The 24,919-nt window shown below is 50.8% G+C and overlaps 1 protein-coding gene and 1 long non-coding RNA gene across 2 annotated transcripts; one reads left to right on the plus strand and one right to left on the minus strand.

Annotated features, from left to right (window-relative positions):
- The first annotated feature begins 8,948 nt into the window (after positions 1–8,948).
- LOC124514327 (uncharacterized) lies at positions 8,949–23,818 on the plus strand. Its single transcript, XR_006962608.1, has 5 exons — positions 8,949–9,037; positions 17,235–17,301; positions 21,544–21,649; positions 23,103–23,191; positions 23,754–23,818. It is a non-coding gene; the product is annotated as an uncharacterized LOC124514327 (long non-coding RNA).
- FOXE3 (forkhead box E3) lies at positions 9,158–10,111 on the minus strand. Its single transcript, XM_047082340.1, has one exon. It carries the CDS (start codon positions 10,109–10,111, stop codon positions 9,158–9,160), a length of 954 nt encoding a protein of 317 aa, XP_046938296.1.
- Positions 23,819–24,919: the final 1,101 nt, after the last annotated feature.

Consider the following 24,919-nt stretch of genomic DNA (forward strand, 5'->3'; position numbering starts at 1 on the left):
GAGAAGGAGCCTATTACTCTGGACAGATCGATGGCCAGGGCACAGACCCCGCCCAGAGTGGAGGTGGCAAGTGCCCAGTCTTCCCAGATCCAGAGCAAAACATCTAGTGAGGGGCCCTAGTGAGAGATTCTGATGGGAAGATCACTGGGGAGAGGACAGTCCTAAGAAAGTGGAATTCTGACCACAGTCACCAAGGGGCCCTTTGAGAAATAAAAGTGGACAGTTACCAAAAGAGCCAGTGTGGTCACAGGGAGCTTGGTGTCCTGACAAGGACTGCGTGGAAATGCACTTCCAGAAATTTCTCCTGCAAATACACCCGCACACCTGATATATGTATAAGGCCTCATTGCAACTGGTTTGGGAATGCCAAAAGCTTGGAAACAATGTAAATGTCCATTGATAGGAGGACAAATAGTGGCACATCTATATGAGGAAATAGTATACTGTGTAAAATAGAATAAAGAAGCCCTTTATCTGTTGATCTGGAAAGACCCCAAGGTATATTATTGAGTGAAAAAAATTCAAGATACTCAACAGGGTAAACATTATGCTTCCCATTTTGTTTTTTTTAAAGGAGAAAATAATGTATATTTGTTTTGGTTTGTATATACAACAAAAATAGCTAAGAGGATGAATAAAAAACTAATAACTGATTATCTGTTGGGGCAAATAAATGACAAAAATGGAAGGGAGACTTTTCACTGAATACTTTCTTTTTATAATTTTAAAGCCAAGTAAATTTATAGCCTATTTGACAATTGAATAAATACTTTCAAGCAAACGATGGAATCATCCTAATGAATAAGGCTAAGTATGTGGAACGTGTGAATAGAAAAAGTGTAACTATGTGCTAAACACTTCCTGTGGGCCCCAACCTGAAAATATGGTTGGTGGCTAGTGTTGAAGGCAGGGACATAGAAGCCCAATCTAGTGGATGCCTTCGGGTTCTGGCCTGTCGCCCATCAGGCAGGGAAGTAGGTGAGTCAGCTCGCTAGGACCCCAAACTTTCTACCTTACCCTTTTGCTCTTCTCTTCCCCATCCCTCTGTCTCTTCCTCCTGTCTTGGACCCACCTAAATTGCTTTGGAAGTAGTCAGACTTTTTCAGTCTGCCCAGCTGGACAGGGATTAGGATGGAGGAAAGGGGGTTTTATAGAAACCGGAATAGCAGACCTTCTCCTTTCCTTCAAGACCCCAAACCAGAGCTCACCTCCTCCAGGAAGACTTCCTTGTGAAGCCCGCCAAGCCCTAGCCCCTACACAATTCAGGGAGCCAGTCTGAGACTTAAGGTCTGATGCTCAAGCAGGATGGAGCCCTCTTGTCTCTACTTCTTCTCCACTGCCCAAACCTCAAGCCCAGCCTCCAGACAAGGGGTATTTCAGGACAAGGCCCTGCATGCCCAGCCTGGTGAGGCTGCCCAATGAGCGAGACAGGGTAGAATATCCTCATCCACCATCACAGTGACGTTAGCAGTTACAAAAGCCATCTCACCCAGGGTGCCTGGGTGGCTTAGTTGGTTAAGCGTCTGACTTCAGCTCAGGTCATGATCTCACAGTTTGTGAGTTCGAGCCCTGCGTCGTGCTCTGTGCTGACAGCTTGGAGCCTGGAGTCTGATTCTGTGTCTCAGATTCTGTGACTCCCTCTCTCTGCCCCTTCCCTGCTCATTCTCTGTCTCTCAAAAATGAGTAAACATTTAAAAAGTTGTTTAAAAAAAACAAAAGCCATCTCACCCTGGCAGAGAGGGCAGGGCACATTCTCCCTTTTTCAGAGGAGATTGAGGCTGAGCAGAGGTTCTAACTGGTGAGTGACCAAGGTGACCTACAAGCCCCCCCATCTTGCCAGCACACTACACAATATATTGTCTCCCACCTATATTTGACACCTCTGAGGCAGGGGCAGTATCTGGTTCATGTGAGTCCTCAGCTGGGGAGGAGCACACAGTCATGGGGCTTGGAGAGCATTGAGAATCGCTGTGAAAGACAGAGAAAGGAAAGGGGTTGCCTGAGTGCTTGACCAGACCTCATATTTCTTGACCTCAGCTCAGCACACTTTCCTCTGTTTCTCTCTCACAGAGTAGATCAATTCTTGGCAGCTGGGACTGCCTACCATAACCCCATTCCAAGCCCCCCTACAACGGGGCAGCTACCAAGAGCTGCCAAGAAGAATGGAGGAGGACGGGAGACCTGGGAGCGCTTCCAAGGAGAGGTGGTAACTGCAGCTAGTTTTCCTCTTCCACACTAAGCAACTGGGTTCCCCACTGGAGCAAGTGACTTCCAGCCACCAGAAGCAACTCCCAGCCCAAAACAGCATCCAAATGCATCCTGGCTTCCTTCCCTGGATTTCCTGCTCCTATCAGGTACATAAAAGGTGGCCAATAGGTGGCGCTCTTGTCTCCACCAAATTGATGAGGGGAGAGGAGTACAGGGAAAGGGGTCAGAGAGAATGGAGCTCAGAAGGGAAGGAAGTAGAAAACTGAAAGACAAAGGAGACTAAAACTTGTCACTTGGGTTGGAAGATACCTTTCCAGATCAGGACCGTGGAGGGGCGTGGCGGAAAATAGCGTGAATAGAGGAATTGGCGGGGGGGGGGGGGGGGGGGTTGAGCCCAGTTTCCACTTCCACTTGCCTCTTCCTCAGAGGCAGAGAATGACTTTGGAGTTAGGTGTACCAGAGTCAAGTTCTAAGCTTCGCCCAGGTGAGTCACTTAACCTTTATGAGCCCCAATTTCATATCCTGTAAATTGGAGCTGATAATTCTAATAATGCCACCCTGCATTCCAGGAATAAACTGTGTTTGATCGTGCATTTTTTTGTAATACACCACTAGATTCGACTTGCTGCTATTTCACTGAGGAACTTTGCATCTGCTTTCAGATGCGAGGATGGCTATATTTTGCATTTTCACCCCTTCTTTATCAGGCTTCGACAACGTATTAAATAGAATTGGAATGTCTTCCATTTCTTCAGTGTTCTAGAACAATTTATATAAACTGGAAAAATGGGTTTCTTGATAGTTTGAAAGAATTCATGGGTAAAATCAGCTAGTCTAGGTGCTCTCTGGTGGGAGCAATGGAGGGACAGTTTCTGACAGTGTTTTCCATTTCTTCTGTACTAATCGGTGTGTTGAGATTAGTCACTCCTCAAATCAGTCAAGCCAGACCAGGTTGTGTGCCAGTCAACTGACCACCCCAAGCTTTCAGGGTCGGCATGAGGCTATGATTAAATGGGAAAGTTTGTAACCTCTGTGGAATAGAAAGATTTTAGCCAAATGGTTGATCATTTCTATACCTTTGTATACCTGTTTCCCTCCACTGCTACTGCTACCTCCACCAAGCTACCATCCTTCTCTGCCTGGATACTGCAGTAACCTTTTCATTGGTCTCCCCACCCCAACCCACCCCAGATCCTCTCTAATAGATATTTAGGGCTATGAAATTTCCTCTGAGCACAGGTTTGACTACATCCTATGGATTAATATGTACTCTTCTCACCTTTATTAATTTATACATAGTAATTTTCCTCTAACCTGAGAGTTATTTAGATAAGCATTTTTTAATGTTTATTTATTTTTGAGAGAGCAACAGAGCATGAGTGGGGGAGGGGCAGAGAGAGAGGGAAACACAGAATCCAAAGCAGGCTCTAGGCTCTGAGCTATCAGCACAGGGCCTGATTCGGTGCTTGAACTCATGAACCACGAGATCATGACCTGAGCTGAAGTTGGACGCTCAACTAAGCCACCCAGGCTCCCCTAGATAAGCATTTTTTAATTTTCAAGGACTTAATTCAAAACGTGGCCAAGAACATATTCTTATACATGTAGGAATTTATGAACATTTTTTGAATGTTGTGTTTTCATTTCACATTCACATAAACACATTCATATAAGCATATAATTGACCACTTCCATGACCTCCTGATATAAATATCAGAGACCTGATATTTAGAGTCTTCATTTACATTTGTTGTTTGTTTTACTTTTATTTTTTTATGTTTATTTATCTTGAGAGAGAGAGAGCATGCATGAGCGGAGGAGGGGCAGAGAGAGAGGGAAAGAGAATCCCAAGCAGGCTCTGCACTGTCAGCACAGAGTGCAACACAGGGCTTGATCTCGGGAACTACCGAGATCATGACCTGAGCTGAAATCAAAAGTTGGACACTTACCTGGCTGAATCACCCAGGAACCCCAAGTAATACTACTTTAATCTTGAGATAAGGCAAAAAAATAATGTAGACTTTATAAGTAAATGCTGTGTTTGGGCCAGTTGGTGGCATGGCCTGCTATATGAAGGAATGCTTGTACTTCATTCAAAAGAAAACAATGGTGGATGAATTTAGGCATCGTGGCTCAAGCCATACCAAACCCAAAAGACTGTGATGGAGCGCTCAAGGCCACAATTATGGTGCAAGTGATTTATTTAGCTTCAGCAAAACAATATCTTTTTTACATTTGATTAATGTTATGAATATGAATTTTTATTTTGTAGCTCTGTTTGAACTTAATTTGTGAATTAAATTTTTGTTTTATAGTTGCATACAAGATACAAGTCTAAAAAGTTTATATCTGCACATACTAAATGATATTATAATAAAAAGTTAAGATTGGGGTGCCTGGGTGGTCCAGTCAGTTGAACATCCTGTTCTTGATTTCAGCTCAGATCATGACCTCATAGTTCATGGGATCAAGCCCCAAGATGGGCTCTGCACTGAGAGCAGGAAAGACTGCTTGGGATTCTCTCTTTCTCCCTCTCTCTCTGCCCCTCCCCCGTTCACTCGCGCGCGCGTGTGTTGTGTGTGTGTGTGTGTATGCACACGTGCGCGCACGCTCTCCCTCAAAATAAATAAATAAACTTAAAAAAAAGTTAAGGTCTAGGTCAATACTGGGGGTCCACAGAATTTTTTTTGTTTAAAAAAGACTACTTTAGCCTCCTGTATCTTTCAAAATCCTCCCCAACCTCATACTTCCAGGATCTCCCAAACAGGTACTTCACATGGGCTTAAAACCAACCAAGTCACTAATAGTAGAGGGTTTTCCATGTTGTACATTTTTCCCTCTGCCTTCCCAAGTGAAGCCCACGGCCCTGAAAATTCACGAAGGAGCCTCTCTGTTGATCTGCTTACCTATGTCCCTTCCAAGGATGTCACTTTTCTATGTACCCAATGTTCCCCCTGTCAGGGTGAGGTTGGCCACTTCTTGAACTGGGTCTAACAGACTGTCTAACCAGCTCAGCACCATCCTGGGCCCAAAGCCATCCATCCAGTGTTCCAAGTCTCCCTAGGTTAGGAAGCAACCCCCTCAGCTCACCTATATATTCCTATAAGGAACTCAGAACTGTCCCCTGCCTTATCTTCCTGCCAAAACAGGCACCCCTCATTTCCATAACTTTGAGCCACCATCCCAGCTTCCCCATACATAGTGCATGCTGAACCCATAAAACAATTTCCTGTTCCCCTCCTCCTCAGCCTCCCCAAATAAGACTCTACAAAGGTAGAGCTTTGGGCCAACCATTTCATTGTCAAAGTGCACACTTAGCTTCCCGTACTAAAATAATTATCTTAATTTCAGATGTGCAAAATTTCTCCCACAATTTACCTCAACTGAAACAAAGAAATAAACCAAGAAAAAAGATGAGGTGGAATCCAGGAAGCAGAGAATCCAGCGCTGGACAGAAGTGGAGGGAATTTCAAGGAATCCCAAGGATAACACTGATGAGAAATCTCAGGTCCACATCTGTGCAGCAGACATGGAGAACAGTCAGCTCATACTGGATCTGGAAGACAGAGAACTCTAAGAGAAATACTCCCAGGAAAGGAAGAATACAACCACCAACAGCAATGACAGACTTCCTGATAAGTTTGACCTCATGAAAAAGTATACCCCAATGCTTTCGGAAAATACAGGAAGATTTAGCCATAGGGACAAAGAAAGCTAGGCAAATGAAAAAATAAGGCATTGACTCCAGGAAAAGTTAAAAGTTGCACCAAAAAAAAATTTTGTAGTCATGATGCACTAGCAGCTTATCTGAGAACAATATTCATGTGGTAACAGAATGTAAATGCTAAAAGCTGATGGTTTGGGCAGGGATGGAAAGAAATAATGATTTTAGAGGTAAATGATTATTATGATAGGAAATTAATCATTTCTGTTTCAAGAGAACAGAAATGTGGAAGTATATTCCAAAAGAGACAAATAGGAATTGAAAGTAAATGCTTCTAGGGAACAAAACAGGGATCCTGACAGTAGGCAAGGCACTCTCATAGGCCTTTGCTATTTGACTTGTTAGATTATATGCTTGTTTCAATTTAATAAAAACAAAAATTAAGTGTCAAAAATGTGTCTTCAGATTAAAGATAGGTTCTAGTTTTCTACAAGGATGAAGGGGGGAGTATTTGCTTAAGGTTCCTAAAGGCTCTATTCAGATTATTTTCCCCTAAAAGGGGGAAGAGAGAACATATTGAAATCTTACTTCTAGATAAGTGGTTGGCACTTGTAAAGACAAGAGTTGAATTAGGGCTTTTGTTTTTGTTTGTTCAACATCTACCAAGGTGTCAAAATTCTTAGGGCATTCTATGACATGTAGCATATTCTGTGAGGGCATAAACAGATTCTGTATTGGCCTCAGAGCCCAGCACAGGGCCCGGCACATAGCAAGCCCGACACTGTTGAATAAAGGAAAATTAAAGAGGCATTTAAAAAATCTCTCTGATTTTCCAGTTTAGTAGTGGCCTTTCTAGTATTTCTGGACAGACATTTCCCACCTTGTCCTCAGAGTCCCAAGATCCCAGAGTTCCAAGACAGAGAACTGTAGGACAGTGACGAGAATGGAAATCAGAGCTCACAAGGTACTTCCTGTTTCAATAGACTGAGAAAGGTTCTCCTCTCCTCTGGAAAGTTTTTGGATTTGGAAGGATTTTATCAAGAGGTGCTCTGAGGCAGGAGGAAGAGCTGTAACATCATTTGAAACAGAAGAAAGTTTATATTTTGATGTTTATGGAACTCTACTCCTTAGAGAAGAGACTGGCTGGATCTTTGCTACCTGCTGGACTCCAGGGAGGGGCGATTTTCTCATGTGACAAATGGGGAAATAGCCCCCACCTCCACCTCTTTTGCCTCTTTTGCAAGTCACTGCAAGGACTGCAAGTAGGAATGGATAAGAAGTTGCCAAAGTACTGTCAGCCCAGTCATTATTCAGTAAGCTAGGCACAACATCGTGTCAGTCAGTCAGTCAGTCAGTCAGTCAACAAGCATTAAGTGAAGGGCTCCTATGCTTCAGGCAGCTTAGGTCTGACTCTTCCTCAAAGGGGTTAATAGCTAAAGGAGGGTGTCTATTCGGGGCATTTCATACCAGACAGTCATTACCCAGTGTCCTACCACCAAAGAGGGCCTTCCCTGCCTTCTCAGATTTCCTGCCCTTTCTCCCCTATGAGCTGCTGAGTCTCCACCCTCACCCTCCAGCACCACTCCAGAGCTTTAAATCCTTGTCACTAAGAGGTGCATCAGGCACATCCAACATCCATCATGCAAGTCACATTCACCCTGAACTTGACACATGATCCCCTTCCCCGACCCCCAATCCAGGTCCCACTAGACTGGCAGTCCTGGGGCAGGGGAGCTTGGAAAAGCCTGATGCTTACCATTTGGGTCAGCACCAGGGAGCAGGACAGGGTCAAAGGCCAACTCCCTCAAACTGCAGCTTCTGAGTCTCTCCTCTGAGCTGCCCTGTCCGTGGTGCTGGGGACAGTAGGTAACCAGCTCAGGTAGCAGCTGCCCCAGCTTAAATCTAGCAGGGTAGGTACAACAGGGGGCATAGATGATGATGCAGAGTCCAGCTCCAGAAGTTCGGTGGGGGAACGTGTGGTTCATGGTCCCCCTCCTTAAAATTGGGAGATTTAGCCCTTTAAATCTAGCCCCCAGTCTTGATTCAGTGCCTTGCCTTCAGAGTACCGTGCATCCTAACCACCTGGAGATTTTGTCAAAATGCAGAATCTGATGATTCAGTGGGTCTGAGGTGGAGCCTGAGATTCTGCACTTCTACCAAGCTCCCAAGTGACGTTGAAGGTCCGTGGACCATAGTTGGAGAGCAAGGCTCTACAGCATTTATCTCATTTCTCTGAGGACTGATGGGTAATGTGTCTCCCCCACAGATCCATAAGCTCCATTAGGCAGGGATCTCACCCATTTGCTTAATGATGTATTTCCAGTGCCTGAACAGTGCTTGGCACATTCTAGAAGAGCTTGTTAGAGAAGTGGCCAATGCTCCTTTATCCATGGGAGCTGGGAATAATCCCACACAGCAGACAAATTCACTAGCCAAATACAGCCATGCGCACACCCTCTCATCTGGCCCAGCCTCTGGGACACAGCAAGTGGTGGCATTTTACTAGGCCCACTATGTGCACAGCTATGGCTTAATCACATCCTAGTTCTGCTTCGTGAACTTTTGCCTGATAACGGACCAGGTGCTCACCCCGTGGCAACCCAAGACCCTGGATGAAACTCACCCCCTATCTCACCCCCAAAACACTCTCCCAAGTCACCAGCCAGCACACCGAGCCCAGAAGAAGATTTTTTCTTTCTTTTTAATCAAACCAACTTTAATTAAAAAAATAATAACCCAATAAGCCCTACGTTTTCCAAATGGTGGGGCAGCCCACTAACCCCCCTTTCAGTCAGGAGCCCCTGGTAAGGCTTGTTCAGAAATCTCGAAGAACTGTCCTCCCGGACTGAAATAGACAGGTGTGTCTGTGCAGAAGGGGCGCTCTCTCCCAGTTAAAAAAAATTGCAGACAGGTAAGTGGGGGTGGGGGCAAACTTGTGGGGAAATGGAGGCAAGACAGCAATGGAGTCATGAACCCAGAAGTCTGACCTCGAATGTGTTGTGAAAACTCGAGGGAAGGCGGAAGAAGTTAGCAGCCAGTCGAGGAGGCGGCTTCACAGCGAAAGTCTGGCTTCCGAAGGCTCGAGGCTCCCTCGCTGGTGGCGCTCCAGCTCTGGGACTTGGGACCCGATCCAGCGCCGGGGGAGCGCCCCGAGGGGGCTCACAGGTGGGAATGGGGTGGGGGCGGCCAGGTGTCACAGGCGCGCTCCGTCCCCGAGGCGCGCGCCGAGCCGAGCCGAGCCGGGCAGGACGGAGCGCGCAGGGCGGGGCTGGCCGCCGCGGAGGCTCACAGGTAGCGCTCGAGCCCGGGCGCGTAGCCCTGCTGCCTCAGGTAGGCCTCCCCGGGGCCGAGCGGGCCGAGCGCGGCGGCGGGCCCGGCCAGGGCCAGCAGGGGCTCGGCGGGGAGCGGGCCGGGACCGGGGCCGGGGCGCGGCGCGGGCAGCCCCAGGCGCTCGGGGGCGGGCGTGTAGAGCGGCGGGGAGGCGGCGGCCGGGCAGGGCGGGAAGGCGGCGCCGGCGTCGGGCGCGGCGCAGCAGGGCGGCTCGGGGGCGCCTAGCCCCGCCAGCTCGGGCTGCAGGTTCACCAGGCTGTCGACGCTGAAGAGGCGCGCGGGCGGCGCGGGCCCGGGCGCGGCGGGGGGCGGCGGCGCGAGCAGCGCGGGCCCGGGCGCGGGCGCGTAGGGCGCGTAGGGGAAGGGCGGCGGGCCGGCGGCGGGCAGCGCGGGCAGCTCGGCGCGCTTGAAGCGCTTGCGGCGCCGCAGGAAGCTGCCGTTGTCGAACATGTCGGCGGCCGCGGGGTCCAGCGTCCAGTAGTTGCCCTTGCCCGGGTTGCCCGGCTCGCGCGGGACCTTGACGAAGCAGTCGTTGAGCGTCAGGTTGTGGCGGATGCTGTTCTGCCACTTGCGCGGGCTGTCGCGGTAGAAGGCGAAGCGCTCGGTGATGAAGCGGTAGATGGCGGCCAGCGTGAGGCGGCGGCCCGGGGCGTGCGCCAGCGCCATGGCGATGAGCGCGATGTACGAGTAGGGCGGCTTCCCGCGCTGCAGGGGCCGCCGCCGCCGCCGCCCCGGGCCGGGCGCGGGGGCGGGCTCCGGCTCCCCGCGGCCCGCGGCCGCCTCCTCGGGCTCCGGCCCCGGCTCGGCCGCGGCGAGCGGCGACGGCGGCGGCCCCGACGGCGCGACCGCGGGCAGGGCCGGGAAGCCCGAGAACGCGGCCGGCGGCTCCATGTCGCTGCGCCCAGTCATCGGGATGCGGCCGCCCCTGCCCGCGCTGCTCGGAGAGAGCAGGGGCCGCCGACCCGCCTTATATGGATGCGGCCCCCCTCCCTCGTCCTCCCCCTCCCCAGCCTGGGGAGAGAGCTCCGATCTTCCCCGCCGGACAGCGCCTCCTCCCTGATTTGCTTCCCAATCCCCTTAATAGGTTCACAGCCACCCCCCCCTCCCCTCCCGCCACCTACATGTCGCCCTTCCCTTGGTCTCGTCCCTTTGGGTCAGTCCTTCTGGACTCAGCCTCATCCCTTCCCCATGTCCACTGGGTCAGTGCGGTCCTGGTCCTGGCCCCGTCGCCCTTTCCACCTGTCCCTCGACCCCCTCCTCTTTGAGGCTCCTCAGTGCTAATCACCAATCCACCCATTCAGTGCTCTTTGGGGCCCCTTCCCCATCAGCTCCTCCTGGTCCTGCCTCTTCATCATTCTCTCCTAGCCTCCTCTGGGTCCTTCCTACCCCAGCTGGGGCAGAAATGAGAGCCACCCAGGATCACCTTGCCAGCCTTCTGTGTCCTGACACCATGCTGGTCTTGGACATTAAAAGGGTAGAGTGGGGGGGGGGAGGGGGTTGGCAGAGAGAGAAGGCCAGCTTTGTTTGGGAGGAGGATGTCTGGTGGTTCCAGGGTCACCATCTCCTCTCTCTGCTACCTCCTGCACACCCCTGCCCTGTCCAAGACATTTGTGAGCATCCTTTGAAAAAACAAAATCCTGAAAGGTGATCCAGCTAGCACATTTGGGGACCAGAGGACTGGCTGCTTTAAATCAAGGGCCCCCAGGGGCACCCGGGTGCTGTAGTCAGTTGATCTCCGACTTCAGCCCAGGTCATGATCTCATGGTTTGTGAGTTAGAGCCCTGCATAGGGCTCCGTGCTGACAGCTCAGAGCCTGGAGCCTGCTTCGGATTCTGTGTCTCCCTCTCTCTCAGCCCCTCCCCAGCTCGTGCTCTGTGTGTGTGTCTCTCTCCCTCTCAAAAATAAATAAATATTAAAAAAGAATTTAAATCAAGGGGTCCCAGAAAGTCCATAATATAAGAGTTGCCTTTCTGGATGCCTCTTCGTGCTCCTTCTGTTCGAGAGAAAGAGTTTCCTTCCCTTCTTCCTCTCTCTTTCTCTCTCCCACATGCACACACACACACACCCCGCATGCACACTGGGGAGAGACACCAAACACAACCAACACAGGCCGACAGAGCCCGAAGTTCCAAGGACCAGTTGCTGGGCCAGAGAGAGACTCCCTAAGTGCTTCCACAGACTGGAGGACCCAGAAATGCCACACTCACATCTCATTGGAGATGGGGGTGACTTAGTGGTTTTTATTAAAAACTCACTCTGGGAAACACCACCTACCACCACCATCCAGAGGTGATGTCACCCTGAGCCTATTTTCAAGAAATCTTTCCAAAGTGACAGGGCAGCCAGCCCTGGCTTGAAGGGAACCAAAGAATGCAGAAACCTTGCCTTAAAGAGGCTTGTCCTGGGGGGTGGGGGGGGGGAGGCAAGATCACTGGAGCAGCGCTGGAGTAGGTGAGGCAAGTGAAGTGCCTAAGGCCTAAATTTAAGGGGGCACTCGCTCTCAGGGTGCTGGAAGTTCAGGGTCGGCACTTGAGAGCCAGGGCCTTCTTAAATTTGTGGCTTTAGATGCCTCATCTGCATTCTGGCCCTAATGTGGATGGAGTGCCCTGGGGTAGAGATGACCAAAGCTAGCTACTGCAGGCCTGTGGTCTAGGGCTTCCAAATCCAAACTCGAAGCTTGAGGGCCCCACTCTCCCAGCTCCAATCTGGTGTAACAGCCACCATTACCAAGCCTTTGTCTGTGTCACATGCATTATCTCAGTTCAGGGCAAACACCTGGTGAGGTCAGTACTGCTCCATAATCTCTGCTTTGCAGGTAAGGAAAGTAGGGCTCTGGGAGGTTAAGGGACCTACCTAACTTCACACAGCTAGTAAGTGGCAGGGCTGGAATTAAACCCAGAGCCCAGGGCACCAGCATCAGGACTTGTCCAAGAACACCATATGTTAAAGCTGAAACTGTAGAAACGACTTCCTCTGGAGTTCTTCCAGCTCTCACAACTTTGGCTGCAGAGTTGATGCCTAGCCTGTCTCCTGACCTCCAGGTCAGCATTTCCAGTGTCCACTGGACATCAACCTCGACCCGGTGCACCCCAACCCCATCCTGCTCCCCTTTCTGCCCTCCAGATCTCAGCAAATGGGCCCTTGCCCCCTCATCACCTGGAGCAGAAATAATGAGCACCACCTTAGGCTCCTCCTTCCCCCGCCACTCCCCACATCTCAGCAATCTGCAAGTGCCAGTCAGTTCCTCGTGGACCCCAAACCCACCCCTCCTTCAGGCCTCCTGGCCTCAGTTTAGCCCACAACACTCACTGAGCACTTCTGTGCCAGGCCCTCTGCCCATGCTCAGGGAAGACAGAGACAAAGAGGCTCTCGATCTGGTGGGGAGATGGACACACAGACAGTTACAGCTATGAGAGAGGTGGGCAGAGGGGGGCTGTAGAAGCAGAGGGGAAGGAGAAGGTGACACTCAGAGATCTGGAGATGACCGCCCCCCCAACCCTACAACCATGGGGAGCCAGGCTGGTTTATGTGCACAGTTTCCCCCTCAGTACCCTCTCTACACTGCACTCTACTGCCTGAGCCCAGGCCTTACGGAACACAAGACGGTAGAGGCACAAAGAACAGCTCACATAAGACAAGACAAGCAACTGCAGGAGCAGAGAATCTCGCTGGGCGAGAGGAGCCACCTGGGGCCAGTGATCATTTGAGCCTCAGTTTCCTCGCCTGCCAAATGGGGGCAGTAATGAACCCTCTCAGCATTGCCATGAGATTCAGATGAGATCATGTAGGAAAAGGTGCTTAGCCCACAATGGCACTTGGTAACAGGAGATTCTTCTTTCTGCTCCCCAGTTGGCATTTCCAGTATTAAACCAGGAAGGGAAGGAGGGAGGCAGAGCCAGAGAAGTGATCTCAGAGCCTGCATATTTTTCAGGTGCAGCATAATCCTGCAGCTGAACTCAGGCACAGAATCAGAGCCACCATCTCTCCCGCCTTCCCTTAGGGCCTAAGGCCGCTCTGAAGACCCCTACCCCAGCCTCTGTCTCACACCTACAGATCTGGTTTGTGTGTGTGTGTATGCGCGTGTGGGGAGGTGGGAGGCAGTTATGGCGAGTGACTTTTATTACTTCCCATGGCAGACAGCAATTTTCTTGTACTTTCAATTTTCCAATCCATGTAGAGCCTGGAACATAGTATATGTTCAGTAAATGATACTGAATGTGCACTTGGCTATGCTAATCATGGGGAGGGTGGGGGCAGGGAACTGGGCCAAAGGGGTGAGAACCCAGACTTTTCCAGTTCTCTGTGCCTGCCTGGCCCCCTCCATTGGGCCTGCTTCCCGGAGCCGAGCAGGCCGGTGTCAGGGGGTGGCCCAAGGGCTAATCCGTGTTTTCAGCGTGGCTGGGCCCTCTTTTCACAGGCCCTGGGCCGGACGGGATGCGGCTGAGCATCCGGGCATAAGATGGCCAGTGAAGGCGGCCCCTTTCTCATGGGCCTGGATTCCAGGCGGCCCAGCGTCTGAGTGGAGCCCCTGGGGCGGGAGGAACACAGTGGCTGGGCTGGGCAGTCCTTTGTCTGACCACGCTGGGTGGATATTCAGGCTGGCAGGAGGGATTAATGGCCAGGGATTGGCCCTGGGGCCGGCCTTCCCACTGCCCTTTGGAGGCCAAAGGCCCAGGTCAGGGCACACAGCGTTGATGGCTCCCTAGATAGGAATGGAAATTCCCACCCTGTCCAAAGCTGTTAGCATCAGCCCCCAAGGCTCCCTGCCCCCAGCCCCACCCCTACAGAGGCACCAGGAGCCAAGATGGGCTTCGAGGCAAGGAGCAGAGGGTGGGGGCCGGAGCTTCTCAACCCCTCTGCCTGGGAGAGTCCTTTCAGGTCCTTGCCCCAAGATTCACAGTGCCTCTAGGAGAGCCCATGATTGCTACTCCAGAGCTCTGGGGAGAAAGGGCTGTGTTACCCCAATGAGAGTCCAAGGGGCCAGCCTGAGCTATCACCAGACCTGGAATATTCCTCAAATACCCCCAAAGACCACTCCAGAGTCATATATTCCTGAAGCCCTCATCACAGCATCCACAGATCCCATAGTCCAGAGGCTGCAGAAAGGGCTCAGGAACCAAAGGAACTCTAGGAGACACCCGCCTGCACCCCCACCACTAAGGGATCCTGAGGGCTGCTGAAGGGCCTCCTCCCTCTTACCCCCAAGACTAGAACTGCCCAGGATACTGCTCCCTTCTCAGAGCCTGGGCCAGATACCTCCAATCTGTCTGAGGGTATATTGGGCCCCCATTCTGGTGTGACCTTTTCTAGCCAGGCTGCTTCTGAACTAGTTAATGAAAGCAGCAGCCCCACCCTTACCGACAGGGCCTGATCCCTGTGGGGTGCCCTCTGGGCTGAGGGGCCTGAACCAGGCTCAGGAAAGGAAATAAAGTCAGGCCTGACTGTGGGGAGAGCACCAGAGAACAACCCAAGCAGACGATGCCCCTCTTTGTGGCTCTTCATGCTTCAAGCACTTCTATTCAGCAAATCCTAAGGACCTGTGTCCAGGCTGCCTCAGGTGCTGTGTCAGTGATAAGTCAGACTGTTCTCTGCCTTCATGGTGCTCAGGAGGGGGCAGCCACACAGACACTTCCCGTACACGGTGGGCAGTGTGTGATGCAGGCAGAGAAGGGACTGAAGGGGCACAGAAGAGGGACCTCACCCAGCTTGGCAAAGTTGGGAAGGCTTCCTGGAGGGGGTAAAGCAGCAGTGGGCCAGATTGGCAGGCCCCAGGCTGGATTGAGGCTCGTTCTCTGCCTTCATTCTCTCTGTCACTTTGCACTTAACCTTGACTCTTTATGTTTCCGTCTCCCACATTAGACTGTACCTATTGAGGACAGGTACACATCTTACTTATATTGGGATCCCAGACACTCAGTTCAGGGCCTGGCATAAGCCGATGGTCTATATATACGTATCACATGGCTGGAAGGATGGCTGGATGCCAGAACAAGAAAACTGAAGGTGAGGAGCTGAAGGCAAGAGGATATGGTCCATTCTGGGAAGTCCAAGACTTGCCGTGTTTTTCTACTAAGAATTACATGAGCGAATATATGTAAAGTTCTTGGGACATTGCCTAGCACACATCAGTGCTGTGTGTCAGCTGTTGTTTGCTGTCGCTCTTATTGTTGTTGTTACTATGATTGTTCACTGTGGCTAGTAGAGAGTGCCAAGGGACTGAGACAGAGAAGGTAGACGGGGTCAGATTGTAGATGAATTTATTTGCCAGGCTAGGAGCTCAGACCTTTTCAGACAACAGGTGGCCCTTGGAAGTTTTTCAGCGGGGGAGTGGCATGGTCACAACCCTTGTGGAGATCAGTGTGGCCACAGAGAGACTAGAGAGGCAAGAGGCTGGAGGCTGAGACCAGATGGGAGGCTGAGCAGACAGTAAGGTGTGAACCAAGGCTCTGGCTCTGGAGGAGCATCAGACCCCTTGTTGCCATTCACTCCAGACCAGGTCAGAGAGGGACCCTCCACCGTCCATCTCAGAGAGTGGCTTAAACATCCATGCCACACAGTCCAGGAATTGGCCATCATCCCGTCCATCACCATGTGCCCCTTTCTCTCCTTCTCTGACCACCTCCAGTCACCCAGACCTGTCAGCTCTCAGAAATTGCCCTCAAATCTGTCCTCTGCTCTTGTCTCTGTCTCAATCCTTGTTGAGGCCAATACCAGCTCTCACAGTGCCCAGGGCAGTAGCCTCCTGACTGCTCTCCCGACCTCCCCCTCCGAGTCTGCCTCTAGTTAGTAGCTAGAGCGACACGTCCTCTGCAGGCAGCCCTGCTTGAGCACCTTCAGGGGCTCCCGTCACTGACTCCCGTCGAGACTCAGAGCACAATGTTAACCATGGCCTGACCTGCAGCCCCACCGCCTGGCCAGGTCCCTGTGCCCGCTTGCCCTCAGTGCACACACATTCTGTACAGAGCCACTGTCACCGAGCGCCAGGTCCTCTCCTACTCTGAGGCTTTGGGAAGTACAATGAGCACAGCCTACTTTGCCACTTTTATTTATTTATTTATTTATTTTAAGTTTATTTTTGAGACAGAGAGAGACAGAGCATGAACGGGGGAGGGTCAGAGAGAGAGGGAGACACAGAATCAGAAGCAGGCTCCAGGCTCTGAGCCATCAGCCCAGAGCCCGACGCGGGGCTTGAACTCACGGACCGCGAGATTGTGACCTGAGCCGAAGTCGGACGCTCAACCAACTGAGCCACCCAGGCGCCCCTACTTTGCCACTTTTAGGTAAAAATACAGTCTCATTTATTTTTCCAACCAGTCCCTCCATCTCCTAAGACCTTTATTAACATCTTTCCCTCTGAGAGACTCCCCACCCCCCTCGGCACCTGCCTGGCGTATTCTTCCTTGTCCTTTGAGTACCACTCGCATTAGGCACTTTCCGCTAGAACACATTTCCCAACTCCCCCCTCCACTCCCTTCCCCAGGGAGAGGGCCGGCTGGCGCCTCCGGCTAACCCTACCCAGAGAGACTTGAGTACACACTGTGTGTCTGCCTCCCTCTGTGCCCAGTTCCTCCTCGGACTCTATGCCAGGCTGCAGGCGGCACAGCTCAGTGAGCCTTGTTGAGTGACTACTACCTAGGTAAATGAATGAATGAATGAATGAATGAATCATGAATGAACAAATCAACAAATGAGTGCACGTGTCTGGAAAGGCAAAAGTTCCCCGAGCCTGGTTGCCAGCTGGGAATCCGCCTCCTGCCTTCACTGTCTCTCTGCTCAGCTCCGCAGCCCTGGGCCGAGACCCCCCACGCTGTCCCTGCCTCTGCAGGGTCCAGACCCGGTTCAGGCTCAGACTCAGACAATGTTGGCTCAGCCCTGAGGGTGTAATTCCAGCCGCTCCTAAACCACACCCCCGGCATCTGAAGTATGTTTCCTGTCATTTCGGGCTGTCAGCGTTGTGTGTTCTGCCATCTACCTCGTCCCCCCACCCTAGGCAATCTCAGGGCTCACCGGCCTCCCTGCTTCTCGTTTCCAGGGAAGCTGAGGGGGACTGGTGCTATCAGCCAGACTGACTGAGCCAAAGGAACCCAGGCCGGAGAAGAGTGAGTTTGAATCCACCACTAATTGCTGTGTGACCCTGAGCAAGAGCTATAACTGCTGTGGCCCCTGCCAGACGCATAAGCCCCTAGTGCCTGAAGAACTCTGTGATGGTCCAGGCCAGTGTTCCCAGCCTGTGGGCCCCTTAGCTCAAGTAAGGCATCTGGAAACCACATGGCACCCAGTGCTGTCTATAAGGAGGATAGACGGTGTGTCTTACACACAAGTATGAAGGCTTTTCAAATGGCCATGGATGCTGCTGTGACAGACAAGTACCCGCATTGTAAAGCTTTCCGGAGCGCCTGGGTGACTCAGTTGGTTGAGCGTCTGACTTGGGCTAAGGTCATGATGTCACAACTCAGCTCATGAGTTCGAGCCCTGCATCTGGCTCTGTGCTGATAGCCCAGCCTGCTCCGGATTCTGTGTCTCTGTCTCTCTCTCCGCCCCTCCCCTGCTTGCACTCTGTCTGTCTCTGTCTGTAAAAAAATAAATAAACATTAAGAAAAAATTTTAAAATAAAGCTTTGCATCAGTGGACACTAAAAGCACAACTGCTATTATATGGAGTCACTGAGGGGTAGTTTTAAAGCCCACTCTTTTTTTAAAAAATTTTTTTAATGTTTATTTATTTTTGAGAGAGAAAGAGACAGAGAGTATGAGTGGGGAAGGGGCAGAGAGAGAGGGAGACACAGAATCCAAAGCAGGCTCCAGGCTCTGAGCTGTCAGCACAGAGCCCGACGTGGGGCTTGAACTCACAAACCGTGAGATCATGACCTGGGCCGAGGACGGACATTTAACTGACTGAGCCACCCAGGGTCCCCTAAACCCCACTCTTTTTTTTTTTTTTTAATTTTTTTTTTCAACGTTTATTTATTTTTGGGACAGAGAGAGACAGAGCATGAACGGGGGAGGGGCAGAGAGAGAGGGAGACACAGAATCGGAAACAGGCTCCAGGCTCTGAGCCATCAGCCCAGAGCCCGACGCGGGGCTCGAACTCACAGACTGAGAGATCGTGACCTGGCTGAAGTCGGACGCTTAACCGACTGCGCCACCCAGGCGCCCCTAAACCCCACTCTTAAGCTACTGCTTTAGTCTGATATGCCTTCTTTACAGTTTTGGATATTGAGGTCCAGACAGGAGAGAGATGCACCCAAAGTCCCAAAATAAATCAGTGCAAAGCCAAAAATGAAGCCTAGAACTCTGACCATCCCCCAGCCCTAGCTCCTCTCCTCTGCACTTATTCAACAGTATTTATTAAGTACCTGCCTTGCAACAGACTCTACGCCAGGCACTAGGGAGCCAGTGATGAAGACCAAGTGTGCCACCCGCAGGGGCTGACATTTTCTGGGAGGTAGGTGGGCGTTATGCAGGGAAAGGAGACACTGAACAAAGATTTTATCCTAACTTCCTTTTTTTCACGTTTATTTATTTATTTCGAGAGACAGAGCACAAGCAGGGGAGGGTCAGAGAGAGAGAGAGAGAGAGAGAGAGAGAGAGTCCCAGGCAGGCTCCACACTGTCAGTGCGGAGCCCAATGCAGAGCTCAGTCTTGGTGAACCGTGAGATCATGACCTGAGCTGAAATCAAGAGTTGGACGCTTAACCAACTGAGCCACCCAGGCGCCCTTATCCTAACTTTCTACAGAAGCCATTGAAAAACTAGAGTCAGGAAGTGGTATGATAAGATCCCTGTTGTATAATAACCAGTACCTTTGTAATGCAGATGATGGACTGGAAGTGTTTTATCATTTAGGATGTTTTTGGCTTCATGTAACAGAAAACATCAACTCAAAATGATTTAGGCTGGAAGGAAATATATCTATATATTTTTTCCCTAACAAGAAGGTCAGAGGCAGGCTGCAGTTAGGGCTCTGGCTCCCCTTTTCTGTAATTCTTTTGGCTCTGCTGTCCCTCATGGGTTGGCTTCATCTTCAGCCTGGCGACAAGACAATTACAACACCCAAACACTGAGTTCCAAGTATCCAGAAGAAGAGAGGTTGTCTCACCACCCGGGCTGTGTCTCCTCAGCTCTCATTGGCCAGCATTGGATCACCTCCCGTTCCTAAACAATCTCTGGCAAGGAAAAATAAATTACAGGTTTGATCAAGACTAATCAGACCTTACCCACTCCCAGAACTGAGGATGGGTCGCTTGCCCACAAAACGGGCTGCTGCATGAGAGTAGATACGGAAAAACCGGGTTCCCTCAGGAAGGAGGAATTGGAGCCCTCAACAATGTCTGTTACAAGGGGAGAAGAGAGAAGAAGGGAAGCCCAGACTGGAGTCAAATGAACAGGGGAGCTCCTGTAAGGCACTCACCCCCTGCCTTGCATAAACCTCCCATGTGTCTCTGCCTCCCCACTTGGCTCTCAGCTCCTGAAGGGCAAAGCTTGGGACTCATACTCTTGTGGATCTAGTGCCAGAGTCACCAAAGAGGAAGAGGAGTGTTAGAAAAGGCAGTGTATTTCTGCAGCAGGAAGCATGGCTCCCATCTGAGAAGTGTCCCAAGCACGGAGCAGGGACTGACACCCTGTGAAACATCATCTGGCTGGGTGCCCTGGGACAATCATCTGGACCTCCTGAAGTCTCAGTTTCTCCTTCTTCAGGATGTTCTCATTCTTTAGCAACACCCACCTCCCCCCAAAAAATATTCAATCCCTATCACTCTGGATGATCCTCAGGTTGGGGGATGAATGGGGAGGAGGAAGAAGAGGGGCAAGAGGGCAACTTGGACAGATGGAAGGACAAGTCAGCTCCAGACAGCCTATGAGATTAGGTGCATCTCATCCCAACACTGCTTTCGATGACGATGACGATGACGTGTTGGCAGTTTGACAATGGTCACAGTGGGAGGTTTTACACCATGGAAATGGGCCAGTGCTACCAATCAGAACCTACTGCCACCTCCCTCCCCCAGAAAGCCAGCTGTTAAACATTCACTTGACAAGTCTCCAATGATTAGAATGATAAAGCTCAGATTAGACAGAGCCCCTTTTTTGTGGCTGTCTGAAGACTCCATCTCTCTCTGCCCCTCCCCCCCCAAAATAAATAAAATTTAAAATTTTGTAAAAAAAAAAAAAAGTGGGGATGGCACCTGGGTGGCTCAGTCGGTCAAGCGTCCAACTCTGGCTCAGGTCACAATCTCTCGGTTTGTGAGTTCGAGCCCCACGTCGGGCTCTGTGCTGACAGCTCGGAGCCTGGAGCCTGCGTCAGATTCTGTGTCTCCCTCTCTCTGTCCCTGCCCCGCTCATGCTTTCTCTCCCGCTCCCGCTGTCTTTCTCAAAAATAAATAAACATTTAAAAAAATTTAAAAAAGAAGAAGAAGACGACCCCAGGGAGGGAGGGCCTAGAGTGTAGAGCTCTAGGGAGAGGAGGAGCAAGCATTTACCTGTTCTTTCTATGCAGCCACTTGGCTCACCATGGAGCCCCGTGTCTGTGCCCAGCACAAGGCCAGAGCCTTACAGAACACCTCTAGCACAGCAGTTCTGTGCATCGGGCCAACCCTGCACACTTTCTCCTGAGCTATAGTGCTATAGTTCATACTGTTTGACTCAGTGATTCCCCTGCTAGGAGTTCATCCAGAGGAATGTGCTGCACCATGCATGCTCAAGGGTGCTCATGACTGTCGTTTGTAATACGGGAAATTGAACCTGATGTTCTACAGTAAAAAGTAGGGTCCATTCCTTGAAACATTAGGCAAACATTGAAAGACCAATTTTGAGGAATTTTTAGTGACCTGAAGAAGCGTTCATGATATGTGTTAAATACATGAAACAGGGTATGGGGTGCCTGGGTGGCTCAGTCGGTTGAGCATCCGAGAGCCCCGCATCAGGCTCTGTGCTGAGCGTGGAGCCTGCTTAAGATTGCCTCTCTCTCTCCCTCTGACCTTCCCCGCCCACCCCCCCGCTCATGCTTTCTCTCTCTCTCTAAAAAAACAAAAGCAAAACAACAACAACGACAAACCAGCGTACAGAAGATACATGGCATGGTTCCAATGTGTATGTATATACACACATAGAAAAGGAACAGGAAGAAAATACACCAAAATATCAACAATTTTATCTTTAGGTGATGAGTCTCAGGTGATTTTTCCTTTTTTCTTTTTGAGAATTAGAACTATGCTCATTATTCACTGAATTGTGTTTTTGAGATGGTCACTTGGCTGCGTGTGTGTGTGTGTGTGTGTGTGTGTGTGTGTGTGTGAATACTGCAATAAAAATCCTTTTAATTTATCCATATTTAATACACCAGAAACCAATAGCAGTGGCTGCCTCAGTGGAAGAAAACAGTGTAGTTATGGAGCAGGAGTGAGAGGGAGACTAACTGCGCCATTTGCATCTTTTCAACTTGGAATCACGTGAGTGTATCATCTGCTCAAATGGGTTGATTAAATTTAAAAAAAAAATAGACAATAAGCATGCATGAGTTATTTAACCAGCAGCCATCCCCGGTTCACAGATGACGGAAGGGAGGCTCACAGAGGGGGAGGGAACTCCCCGGGGTCACTCAGCCGGAAGACAGGTCCAAGCTTCGGTGCTGTCCGGTGGTAGCCATCCCTGAGTGTGCTTGGAGATTTGAGTCTTCTAATTACTGCTTCCCTACGGATTATCACCATCTGATAGATGCAGAAACTGAACACACTCAAGTTCAGAACCCCTCGCCTCACCCCAAATCGCCTAGAGTCCTGGCTCCGGGCTTCCCACCTGGCACCCTCCCCCACCGCCCCATCAGGCAGGTAGGCATAGTCTCCACAACAGTCGGTTAAGGCAAAGATCCTGTAGATTGCCCCTAGGAGACCCAGAGAGGGCGATCACTTACCCCAAGACCCTCAGCCAACTGTATGTCTCCCAGAGGACTAGAACCCAAGGAAGAGTCCAGAACCTCAGGCTGGGAGAAGGAAGCAGTCTCCCAGAGGCAAGAAGCAGCATCTGGAATAGTTTAAGCCTTTGGAGCAGGCGTGCAGTCATTAGTCGAGCTTTGGCATGTTTGGGGGCAATAACTGCATATTTTCTCCAGGATGCATTGTGAACCGCCTTTGCTCAGAATGTAATGAGTATGTTTCCTAGGAGGGGGGGATGTTTGCGCTCCTCCCTGGCCCGCCTGGGCTGCCCTCCTGCCGTCTGCTTGGCGTTAGGCTCCCTGCCTTCCTATTTTTAGGTGGATCCAACAACAGCCTAGCATGGGCCGCTGGATGCAGCTGCGAGCATGGCTGTCCTGGCGGGACCAACGTCCAGTGCGGCAGCCTACTGGAGAAAGGATCATTTGCTCCAGTGCTTTACTGTGGTCAAGAGTCACTTCTTCTCATCCCTGTTCAAAGACTCCACCCCAGGGACTTTCCAAGCTTCAAAAATGGAGGCTTACTTATTGTTTTTTCCCCCAGAAGTTGCATGGGTGGAAAATACAAATCCATTCATCGCTTGTGTCCCTTCCCTCCAGCCCCAGGCTGCTGCTTTCCCTCATTCCCCTTTGGGCCCTTACAGAGTTAGCTGCTTCTGCCTGGAATGCCCTTCCTCCTCTCTCTGCTCCCACCCCCATCTGGAAAACTCAGCTCATGCCACCTCCTCCAGGAAGCATTCCAAATGGACCTGTGACTCCTTCTCTGACTTTCCCACAATGCCCATGCTTCCCTCCATCACAGCCGTTACCATACTCAGTACTGAATGCTTGCTCAGCTCCCCCTAATTCTGTGAGTCTGGGGAACTGGCGGTGTGAATTATTCCTCTAGAGTGACTCCTAGCATCCAACATGGGGCCAGGGACAGAACAGTTGCAGCACGGATGCTGACTAACTGACATTACATTACATTACAGATAAGTAATGGATGAAATGAAGGAATTGATGAATGCAGTGGTAGAACATCCCAGATGAAGAGGCGGGCTGTGGCCCCAGCATCTTATAGGTAAGGCTTCTGAGGCTTGGACAGGGAGGGAGATGTATTATCAGGGGTCGTTGCTTGCAAGTAACAGAATACCAACTGAAACCAACTTTAGATAAATGAGGAGCATGTACCCTCTCATAAATTATGGTAAGGGTGAAACAGGATTTTGAGATGTTCGGAACCGAGAACTCAAACATCCTCTTCATACTGGCTTCCGTTTCGCAGACCACTTTCTCCATGAGTTTGGGGGCCTGGCTGTTGGCAGCTTTATGGTCCCGTCCTTAGAATTTTGCAAATGGGGACAGAAGAGCTGCAGTTGGAAAAGAGAGCCCCAGAGAAGCATTCCAAGGGATCCGATTTGGGACGTGCTGTCCCCTTAACAAATCACTGTTGGAGGGTGGCAGCTCCCAGCTAGAGAAGAAACAATTCTCCCAAACACATGGGGTATCATGGCCAGGACCACCAGGGGAAATCACTGTGAGCTTGGAGGCCACCCCAATTTATATCTACTAGAGGCACTAGCATTTCTGGAGCATCTCAGTACCAGCCTATGTTAGATAATCTCATGCGTACTGTCTTCCAGTTACTCTGTGAGATGGATATTGTTGCTGCTGTTTTGCTCCCAGATGAAAAAGCAGAGGTTCGGAGAAAGTAAGTAATTGGCCCAAAGTCCCAGAGACTTAAGGAGCCCAACAGAACACTTAGCCCCACCCTTCCCCATGCACAGTGAAAACTACAGCCCAAGAAGGGAAGGACTTGCCTCAAGTCACAAAGGAGGTCAATAGAATAGTCTGGAATAGGAACTCACAAGCATTTAGTCACATTACATTACAGATAAGTAATAGACATCTTTGGGGTATTTTCCCTGCTCATGACAATTTTCCTTCTCTCAGAACAGCCCAGGGCCTGATGACTATGGGGAATGACTCCCAAAGGAGTAGCCTGGCAGCTACTGTGTGACCCCATTCCCTTTCCCAAAGCCAACTGGGCCAGTGTGGGACACCTGCTTCATTTGGGCCAATCACCTTCTCTTGAGAATTTGGAGATTCTTTTCACATGGCTGGACCTGTCAGGTGCTGTGAGCAGTCACGTTGCCATCCCCGCCCATCCGATAGAAGGCAGAGAAGGCCAGTCTGGGAAGAGAACAGAACAGAGGCAGAGACAGAAGCAGGGAGATGCCACCCCCTGGATTGCTGAGCCAGGTCAAGTCCTTTCCTGTATCAGGTTGCTTGAGATTCCAAGTTCCTTGCAATCAATTCCCCATCCTAGAGTCAAGTGGATTTCTTGTTGTAAAAATAGCATCCTAATATAGCATGTGGCAAAGCGTTTACTGGAAAGGGGGTCATTGCATGAAGCTGCAGGGTTACCTCAGTCATTTTAAGTGGTCTGACGAGGAGGCCACTGTGGGCTGGAGTGGTCAGAGGGTGTCCCTGGAGCAAGCAGGACTCCTCTGTCCTTGAAGGATGAGAATCATGTAAGCAGGGAGAGAAGAGGTGGAGTGCTTCCCAGGGGGCACTCGAGGTGATAAAAGGGAGGCTGATTTGAAGGAATTGAGTGTGTGGCCAAGCAGGGAGGTGAAGTAGTAAACAAGAAAGATGGTGGTCTTCTGCTCCCCAGGAACCATCCAAAGCCATCCAAGGTACTACTAGACAGGTGGAGAGAGGGATTGGGAAGCATTAAGCACTTCTAAGGGCTGGTTACAAACCAAATCATTGCAGTGAAAGCAATTCTGCCCCCCACCCCAGGCTC

Source organism: Lynx rufus, unplaced genomic scaffold, assembly GCF_022079265.1.
Source record: "Lynx rufus isolate CCGP_SWC_20201006 ecotype Redwood Valley unplaced genomic scaffold, mLynRuf1.p SCAF_2, whole genome shotgun sequence".
Classification (NCBI taxonomy): domain Eukaryota; kingdom Metazoa; phylum Chordata; class Mammalia; order Carnivora; family Felidae; genus Lynx; species Lynx rufus.